At 40.6% G+C, this 10435-nt stretch overlaps 1 protein-coding gene across 3 annotated transcripts in view; it reads left to right on the top strand.

Moving 5' to 3' along the window:
- Map4k3 (mitogen-activated protein kinase kinase kinase kinase 3) overlaps window positions 1-10435 on the top strand; it is a 156240-nt gene that overhangs the window by 95470 nt on the left and 50335 nt on the right. For 2 of the 3 annotated variants that reach the window (XM_021186158.2, XM_021186160.2), the window contains 3 exons: window positions 3568-3626; window positions 4690-4752; window positions 9924-9982. In XM_021186158.2, coding sequence (XP_021041817.1) covers window positions 3568-3626; window positions 4690-4752; window positions 9924-9982 — 181 coding nt within the window. The remainder of the gene's footprint in view (window positions 1-3567; window positions 3627-4689; window positions 4753-9923; window positions 9983-10435) is intronic. The other variant, XM_021186159.2, reaches the window with a different exon arrangement.

Raw genomic sequence — 10435 nt, 5'->3', positions numbered from 1 at the left:
CAGAGCCACTGCACACTAGTTAGTACTCAGATACACTCTTCACACAGAGCCACTGCACACTAGTTAGTACTCAGATACACTCTTCACACAGAGCCGGTGCACACTAGTTAGTACTCAGATACACTCTTCACACAGAGCCACTGCACACTAGTTAGTACTCAGATACACTCTTCACACAGAGCTAGGATGCAGAGAACTGTTTCTCGTCACTTTAAAACCTATGCCTTCTATTGTCAAAGATTCAAATCTCTTGGTTTAGTTGTTACTAGAAAAGTTTAAAAGATGTATTTTTTGTTTTCTATATCTGGGTGTTGACCTGAATGCATGTGAGCCATGTGCATGCAGTGCCCTGCAGTGGGGGGAAAGGAACTAGCGTGTTCCCGCACTAGTGCCATTACCTGACAGGCCACAGGGCTCCCGCCAGGTGATCTCACTTGTGTCTCTCACCCTACAACTCTCTGCCCCATGGGGCCACAGGGCTCCTGCCAGGACATCTCTCTGGTGCTCCCCACCCTCCACCCAGTTCCTCTCACTACCACACCCCATGGTCATCCATCTCAAGACCTAATTACCCGGTAGAATTAAAACTCTTTAAGCTTTTAGTTAACCAATCAGATTTATGTATCAACAAAATCACAATTTACAAGATGCCAATACAATAATTTCAGAGCCAATTGAATATGATAAAAGCTTTATCCCAATATTTCTAACCTTGTGTAATCATATCTACTTGTGGCTGGTAATTGCCACGCGGGTTAACATGGGTTAACATCCGCAGCCATCTTCCTTCCCGCACCCTCTGAGCACTCTGTCTCTCTGCAACTCTTAGCCACACCTCCATTTACCCTGTCCAATCACAGACCTCCTCTGCACTAATGTAATAGGACAGGGAAAATCCTGCAACAGTGCCCATGGAGGCTAGAAGAGGGCATCAGATCCCCCTGGAACTGTCATTAACAGATGGTCATAAGCCACCCTGTGGGTGCTAGGAACCAAACCCAGGTCCACTGGAAGAGGAAACTATGCTCTTAATGACTCAGCCATCTTTCCTGCCCTATTATTTATACTTTATATGTAAAGTTAAAATCAAATTTTTTAGTAATTATGTTATGAGACCAGTTCTTTCCCTCACTTTAGTTGGCAATAATACCTGGTTTGGGCCAACATTCTTAATAGTTAGCTGTGGTATCTTTTTTCCTTTTGTTTTTCTCAGACAGGGTCTTGCTGTTAGCCTAGGTTGGCCTTGAGCCCTCTATATAACCCATGATGGAATTGATTCTTCTGCCTTAATCACCTCAGAAATCTTAACACTTGTGACTAATTTCATCTCCGTGGTCTTTGATACTTTACCCCGCTATAAAAGCAGAGAGCTCTAATGTAAAGGTGGTAAACCATTGTGTTCAGTAGAACATCAAAGAATAAAGATTCTGTACTGTACAGTTCATTGGACTGTAAAGCATACATTGTCTCACAGAGGTCTTGAAGGTCAGAAGTCTAGAACAGCATTTGTCGTAGTTACTGGTCTTCTATTGCTGTGAAGGACACCATGACCATGGTAAACCTTAGAAAAGAAAGTATGTACTTGGGGACTTGCTTACTGTCTCAGTCACTGTTCCATTGCTATGAAGAAACATCATGACCAAGGCAACTTTTATAAAAGAAAGCATTTCATCGGGGGCTTGCTTACAGTTTCAGAGGATCAGCCATTATCCTCGGGGCAGGAAGCATTGGCAGTATGGGTGGTGCCGGAGCAGTAAATGAGATTGTATCCTGTTCCATAGGCAGAGTGAGAGTGGGCCTGGTGTGGGCTTTCAGAGCCCATCCCCAGTGACACACTTCCTCCCACAAGGCTACACCTCCTAATCCCTCTCAAATAGTTCCATTCCCTGATGAGTAAGAATTCAAATATATGAGCCTATGGGAGCCATTGTATTCAAACCCCACGTTTACAGAGAGTCAGTTCCTTATGACCGTGGTGGGGGGCAGAATGGTGCACATGATGCTGGTGCAGTAACTGAGGTCTACATTGTGATCCACAGGCCACGAGGACCTGAGCCTTGCATGGACTTTGGAAACCTGAAAGCCCCTCCCAATGACACACTTCTTCCAGTGAGGCCACACCTACTCCATCAAGGCCACATGCCTAATCCTAATTTTTTCAAACAGTTCCACTCACCTGTGACTAAGAATTCAAATATATGAGCCTATGGGGGCCATTCTTATTCAAACCACCATATTCCAAAGTCTGTTCTGAGACACAGGGGAATCTCTTAACTCTAAGTCAAAATCAAGAAGCAGATTACATACTTCCAACATAAAATGCACAGACTACACCTTATGATATCAAAAGGAGAAAAGGGATCCTAGTGAGGGAATACTGGGCCAAAGCAAGACTGAAGCCCAAAAGGGCAAACATGCATCTCATGTTTCGTGTCCAACCACCCTTCAGATCTCCAACTTCTTTCAGCTTAGTGACTGACTCACTTCTCTCTCTTGAGCTGGTTCCATGCCCGGTCTTCAGCTTTCCTTGTCAGACATCCCAAGATTCTGGCATCTCAAACACAATCCAGAGTTCATCTTCACAGCTTCAGAGAAGTCCTCTCTGGGCGTGCATGCATGGACACCCCCGATACACACTTGGTCTCAAGGCTTCCTTAGCCACAGCTAGAGACTCCGCAGCCCCTGTCTTGTCTCCCCGACTCTAAAGCGAGAACCACGTGGCTGAAGCTTCCCAGTCTGCAGTTGGCTGGGGTCCAGCAAGGACGCACCTGCTCTAACATCTATGCACGCCTTGTAACGCAAATCGCTTCACTCCTGGTGACTAAGCATTGGGAGTTAGTTTTCTTCAAACCACCACAGTGTGGCAGAGTGTTTCAGACTCAGGGCCTCTGGTGACAGAGCTGTCAGGATGTTCCCAGCAACTATGGCCATGGAAGGCTTGGCTAGTAGGTTAGATGGTTTCGTCCACACTCACTTATATTACTGCTAGCTAAAGGCCCTCGCCTTAGGCAGCTCACAAAAGAGTTTCCTCCAAACTAGATGATCCAACAGAAAGACAGAGCCTCACCATGAAGGTCAGCCACTAGGTCTGCCATGTTTGCTTTGTCATCTCCACAAACTCTGATCTGGAATAAGAGAATTACATGGGAATTACTGGGGCTGTCTTGCATGTGATTCACACACCTACTGGCACCAGCTGATGTCTACCTGGCCAGATACCAAGCTCAAAAATCTCTTATGCTGGACCACAGCACATGAGCAAGTTATGTTCTGATTTTAACATGCCATTTTGCTTGGTTTTTTGGTTTTATTTTTTTTGTTTTCTTTTTACAGTAGAAAATAACTAATAAGCAAAGGATACAACTCGGTACAGAATAATTGCCCATGATGATCAAGGCCCTGGCTCAGCCCCCAGCACTGCATGCATAGATTAAAATATCACACCAATTAATATTTACAGGAAGTTCCTGTGTTCAAGGCTAACCTACGCTAAATAGTAAGACCCTGTCTCAAAAATACAAGGAAGGAAATATCCCATACCCTGATGTAACCTCTCTTTCTTCTCAGTTGGCCAGGTAAAATTTGATCCGCCCTTAAGGAAGGAGACAGAGCCACATCACGAACTTGTAAGTGCCATGCTCTTGGAACGTTAGCCTCTGAACATAGATCTTAAATTTGCCTTTGTCATATATTGGTACGGACTAGCTAGGACTTAATATTTTCATATTTGGAAGAAAAAATGGTAACTCTAAATACTGAATAAATAAATCTGTGTTGCTGAAAATGAGTATTTAAAATGACTTGAAGAGATAAGTTTTATCACTCTCTGATTAACTGTTTTACATGCTGGCTTTTTACCTTTGTTTGAGTTTGTGTTTGGTTTTGAGGTGCTTCTTTTGTATCCACTAGGGAAAGTGCCATGGCCTCTCAACATCCCAGCATGTAGAGCACTAACACTCAGGCAGAGCAGGCATGGAAGTAATAGAACACTTGGCAGTGTGCAAAGGCTCATGAGGCTCCAGTGGGGTTCCTGTGTGCTGCTGTTTAACTTGAGTGCTCTGGTCTAGTCTTGGAGACAGAGTGTTCTGCAAATATTTGAGACATTAATATTTTATGGAAGAATAAAGATGAGATTTAAAAATGATTTTAATAAAATTGCTTTGCCAAGGTCACAAATTATTAGTATGATGGGTTTTCCTTTCCCATTTGATAAATTAGAAGAAAATAATGATTAATACATACTGTAGGAGCTTTCTTATGAAGTTTAAATGCATATTTTCACCACTTGACTGGCATAAAGGAAGATATCAGCTTGTCTTCTGATTTCATTACAATGAAGGAAGGGAATGTTAAAATCTTAAAATGATCATATTTTTACATGAAAGCCTGCCATTCCTGTAGAAGGATGCGGAAGATTAGGAACTACAAGTAGTCATGATGTTTGTGAATGCTAATTGTGTTTTGTTAAGGCAGTCTGTAGAGTGGATCTGTCCTAACTTGATAACTGTGTTCTCAAGCACTTGGTGAGATGTTGCTTGTGTGCAAGCCACTTGCTATCATTTGATTTTGCATTTGCCTTAATAAAATTATGTTAGCAGGGCCCAGCTCCCTTGTGAACGTTTTCCTTGTGCATTTGTGGCTGTCAGTGTGAGTGTCAATAACCTGGGTTTCTTGGTCTCTGCTAAACAGCCCGACAGTGATGGTTTTTTCGACAGTTCAGAAGAAATATACTACACTGCAAGATCTAATCTGGTATTTCTCGTCTTCTGATTTTCTTGTCAGCACTGTTGTAGTCTTAACTCTCTTTAGCTCAGACATTGTGACCAGTTCTATTGTTTTATAAACTAAAGCTTGTCAATTAGCAAGCTTCCATATACTAAAAGATATAGAAACCTTTTCCCATTACAAGTCAGATCTACTCAAATGTAAAATTGCAGCAGTAAACAATTTTTTTCTTTTATGAAACAACATGAGTATTTAAATTTCTTACCAAATGTAAAGGTTTTTTTTCTTTTAGAAACACTATTTCCCTATAAAAAATGTCCAATTTTAGTGATATATCTTGTTTCAATGAATGATAAACCATATATATATAATACATATATATATGCATTCATATATATCTTGATGTTTTGTATATAATAGCATTATATGTTATATGTTTTATATTAATATATTTTGTATATATTATATATATTGCATGCATCATATGTAATTTATCCCTAAGTTAACAGTAGAGTAAGATGAAAATTTGAATTTGTTAGCATTATACAATGTCTGCTTTTCTCTCAGGGATGCTGTCATCCCTAAAGTTATACATAGTAAGACTATCTGTCCATTTCATAGGACATCTTCACCTAGTAAACGTGAGATAGCAAGTGCTCCCTAAAATACTAAGTAGTTCTTTCCATCTTTCCATTCACATGACTAGCCGGAACCCCGTTACCCCAACATTTACTCCCAGATTCTGCTGTTTTGCCTCTCCAATGGGATTTTCTTTCTCTTCCTCTCCATCTTGATAGGATATCTTTTTGAGTTCTGGTTAGTCTAAATATTTATATAAGCACTGAAATCCACATCTTATTTATAAAACAAAAGATTTAGACATCATTCTTTTGCTGAGAGAAGTTCTATCTCATTGGATAAAGCAATACTTAGATATAAATTCTTAGCTGTGCAAAAACCATAAGGTCTCTTACCAAAATATGGCCAACTGTCAACTGCTGACCAGTGGAGCAGACACAGTGGGTGTCATGGAGGTCAGGAAGCTTGTCTTGGACCAATGTGACCTAATTGGCTGGTATCAGTGTCATACAAGATCCATTGTGGACTCTCAAGGAAGGAAAGAGATAGCTGTGCCTGTGTATCATGGGAGTCAGTGTCACAGACCACACTTATAAGATCTAAAATTAAGACACTGTGAACACTACTGCTAGAAATGAGAGATAACTAAAAGAGTCGGAGCTGACTCCTCAAAGAGGAAATGATGGCGTCGTGAAGTTCCATGTGTTGCCTACAGTTAGTGTCTTGGGGTAGGAGCAGTTCAGCTGGGTCTGGTGGCTCATGTCTATAATTTCAGTACTTGGGAGGCTAAGACAGAAAGGTGACAGTGAATTCGTCAGCCTGAACTACATAGTGAATCCTAGGGCGTCCTGAACCTCAGAACGAGAGCCTGTAATAAAGAATGTAAAAACTGGCTGTCATACAGAGGCAGCATTAGAGGTCGGGAGGAGGCCGTGAAAAAGCCAAGTGGGTGAACAGTGTGACTCAACGCAGAAAGCACAGGTAAACAAAGGCTTCTTAAAGCAAGAGGAGCGAAGGGCCAGGTGAGAGGAATCCACAGCAAAGAGGGATTTCTGATCAATATTTCTTCAGAATTAGATATGCAGATTAGAATGACATTCGGTGGCTGTCACAAAGGAAACAGGCCACAGACTCAGAAGTTGAAACCAGCCCTACTGTTTACTAATACCCTCATGCAGAATGGATGACAGTAAAATATCAGACATTAGAATAAAACATACTTGACCATGAGGAACCAGTCCGAAACCTGACTGAGCTACCCGCATCCTGCCTCCTTTCCCTAGATGTGCTGAGGCCCCTGCTCCATCCCTGTCCTGGAGTCAGGAGCATCCTATGATGCAGGGGAGGACACATGACAGAGAAGGGCACTGGGGCCTGTAACCTCCAGCTGTGGAAAAAGGACAGATGAGACACTGTTAGAGTCTGCAGTATAGAGTCAGCTGTAAGAACCCATTCCTAGTGATAACAAAAAAAAACTACCATTTAAGTTGACAGTTTTACATGTCATATGTTATTTTAAACACTAAGTATGGTATTATCATCAGCAATGTAGAATATGTTTCTAACAGAGGCCCAGTGATTACATCACCTACTGATGTCACCATCATCTTGGCATCTGCCTCAGTCTCCCATGTGTTAAGATTGTAGGTGTGTTCCACTTCGTCCAGCTAAAGCCCCATGGTTATTGTCAGGAGAGGACATAAGAAGAATAATCCACTCGCCCTTGAGGGAGTCTCTCTAAGGATCAGCATGAAAGTCATGTTCTTCAGATCTGTCCCCTCAGTCTTTGCCAGTCAGCGGCATCACTCATCAAACCACATCTAACTCAGCCTGCTTCTGACTTCCAAAGGAATTCGTTTTGTATTCTCTCTGATTTGTTCCCAGTTTATTTCCACACATAATCATCCATATTAAAAAGGATTTATATTAACCATTCTTAATCTTGCCATAATTTTCTCATTTTCATTATGAAGAAAAAATATTCCCTCCTGCTCTTTTTCTCGTCTGTCTGTCTGTCTGTCTCAGTGTCCAGTGGTCTCAGACCTGTGACTTCCTGCTGTTTTCTCATCTGGTATAGACTGCAGTCTTCCAAAGTGACGTAACATAAAGAAACTACATACTTGTTGAGTATGTAATGTCCTTCCTTTCCAGTGTTTCACAGTGAGCTCTTTGTTCTTTCTTAGATCTTACCATTTTCTTAGAATTGTCACCCTAGATTTAGAATAATCTCCCTTGCCCCTCAGTGAAAGAACCCTGTGAGATCAGAACGTTTCACCATAAAGTTGCTTATACCCTTGGGTGGCTTTCTTGGATTGTTCTTTGAGTCCCAAGTTGAACCTTTCTGAGCTTACTGTATGTTTTCAGTACATTGTTCCTGCTTTGGTATTGCAGTGTAATTAAGCATTATCATTTATTAATTGTTTAATGCTGCTAAATTTTTTGATGTTTGCATGTTCAAGTGCATTCTGATTAATTTGTCACAGAGCCAGATGATGCCATCATCTTGGTTATGTTGAGTGCTTTCTGAACATAATCTTGGTAGCATTTTTCTAATGTAGAATGGCTTCTAAATACTATTTTAAACTTTGTAGTGCATGATGTGGGGGGAGAGGAATACCGTGTTGAGGGTGGAGGTCAGAAGACAATCTTTAAGCATCATTTCTCCTCCCTTGCCACCATGGTAGCCTCCTTGTGTTTTAGCTTTGCTTGCTGGATTGCTCATCAGACTTGGTGATTACCTACTCCACAGCTTACATACTGCACTGGCCTGAGTGCACATACATCTATGCTTGGTTTTTTTATTACAGTATCCCTTTAGTTATTTTAATTCCTGGGCTTGATAGATATTCATTTTCTGGTTATTGCTGTCACCTGCTCTCAATTGTCATCTCTCAGCTGAGTGGCCATTCCTATACATCAACAGAAGCCATATCCCTCTGCACACATGCATACTTATGAAGCTGTTGTTTAGTAAAAGTTTATTAGATTGTACTGACTGAAGCCATCACCTCTCTGGTTCCAGTGCTTGGTTATCTGTCCCTGACGACAAGTTTAAATCTAGAAGCGCCCATAGAGAAGAGTACACTGTTGGCTGAATTCTAGTGCATAAAGTTTAAAGTCGTGACCACTAAAAGTCAAAGTGATGCAATTGTTGCAAGCTTGTGACGTGGTACTGTGGTCCTATTAGAATATGTCACAATTTAAAGGGAACAGTCCTTTTCCTCTAGAATTCCATTTGATACCACTGTGACGGTCAAGTAATCTTTTCCACTTATGATGTGCTATCCTTGCCGTCACTGGTAAGAACAGTTACTGTATGCACGTCTGAACCTAAACATTGAAAGGGGCAAAGTTTGAGCCTTGTATAAATCAGTCTTTTGATTTTCACCGATATTTTTTTGGAAAGGTCTTGAAGTTAATTTTAAAGTACAGTGTGTTGTGTGGAATTGTATTGTAATACTAGACTTAACAGATTCCAGACTTGAGATGTCTGTGGTCCTGCATATCTGTACACTGGGGGAGTGTTTCTCTGTTTCCAGGAAATGAAACAGGTGACATATGAACAAGTGATTGTTACTCAGAGCAAGTGATTGTTACTCAGTCTGTGTGTCAGGTGCTGGGTTACAGATTTGCCTTTTTTGCTGTGTCTAAGGAGTTCATGGCCTGGCTGTTTTAAGAGACTTGTAGACAGATTAAAATTCAGTGTACATGCTACAGGAGATCTGGGTAACTGTGGAAACGTAAGAGCTATCTCTGACTTTGGGAGGTTCTTCCAAGGGGACCTCTGTCAGCCCTGCCTGCTGTGTTTTCATGGAAGATCCTTTTAGTGGTCGTTGGAGTACAGTGGCTTCTTTAAAAGAGGGGAAGGCAGCTTGGTTCTTACATGGTTGGTGAATAGTACATTTCCTCAAGAAGGTGTTTGAGTAGAGCCTGTGCATTGCTCATTCTTCTCAATTGTAATCCTTAGCTCTCTCCAGCGTGCACTATTCAGTCAAAATGTTTTTGTAGGCAAGGAACTCTCAATATTCATTTAAACGTCACTGTTTTAACCTTAAAGATCTTCCTAACACCTCCTTTAGTGCAGTGTCTGGGCTGGTACTAGTTCACTGCATACCTCACTTCTGCAGTAGTGCCCAGCCTTATGTCTTTAAAACATTGATTAATCACTTGCATGAAGAAGCAATAGAAATATGTGAATGTGTATATACACACACGGCCATTCTAGATGCCACACACAAGTCAAACCAAGATGGGTTTTGTTGATTATTCTGTTTGTTTGTTTGTTTGTTTGTTTGTTTTGCTTCATTGTAGCTTGACAATGCTTTATTTGAGCTTTTTTCTTTCTACAAGCTAATTTTTACAAATACTAATTACAATAGATAGCAACAGCCATAAATAAAACTTTTAGATGTCTTTTGGAAAAATTCCCAGAAAAATATTCAAATAATCAAGCTATCATATCTTGTATTGTTAGAAATGCCACCTTGTCTTCTTTTTAAGAGTATATAGCAATACAGATTTATTTGGGGCTTGGGGATTTTCTTTTTAAAAAGATAATATATATTAGCGTATAGTGATTGCTGGACTGTTGTGCTAAATCTTCTGCTTTCTGCCACTAGGATCTGCAATTAGAGTACGGACAAGGACACCAAAGCCATTACTTTTTAGGTGGGAACAAGTAAGTAAAGTTCTTTTGAAACTTAAATTCAAAGTAATTGTCTTCAATATTATATTCTATATTTAATATTTAAGGTAGTAAATTTTATTGAGCCAGTATATGTCGTGCAGCGTGCCCTTGACCTTCCCATAGTCTTTCCCTGGTCAGTAATTGTCATCTGGGACGATCAGCCTAAACAGTCCAACAATCCATGTTGACCTAACCTGCAGCTCTTTCGTTACAGTATACCCCAGCTGTGATGAATCTGTATCTCACCAGTTGATTTCTTTCTAGAGTAGACTTGCTTACCCTCTGCAAAACTTGCCTGATGCATCTCTCAGATATGCTGTCTACTAAGAGCAGCTAAAATTATTTAAAATCATTCACCTGCTTAGAAATCCATGTTTTAACTTTAGCTGTGCTGGTCTTTTTTGGTTTTTTTTTTTTTTTTTTTTTTTTTTTTTTTTTTTTTTT

Source organism: Mus caroli, chromosome 17, assembly GCF_900094665.2.
Source record: "Mus caroli chromosome 17, CAROLI_EIJ_v1.1, whole genome shotgun sequence".
NCBI lineage: Eukaryota > Metazoa > Chordata > Mammalia > Rodentia > Muridae > Mus > Mus caroli.
This window is presented reverse-complemented; position numbering and strand designations above follow the sequence as displayed.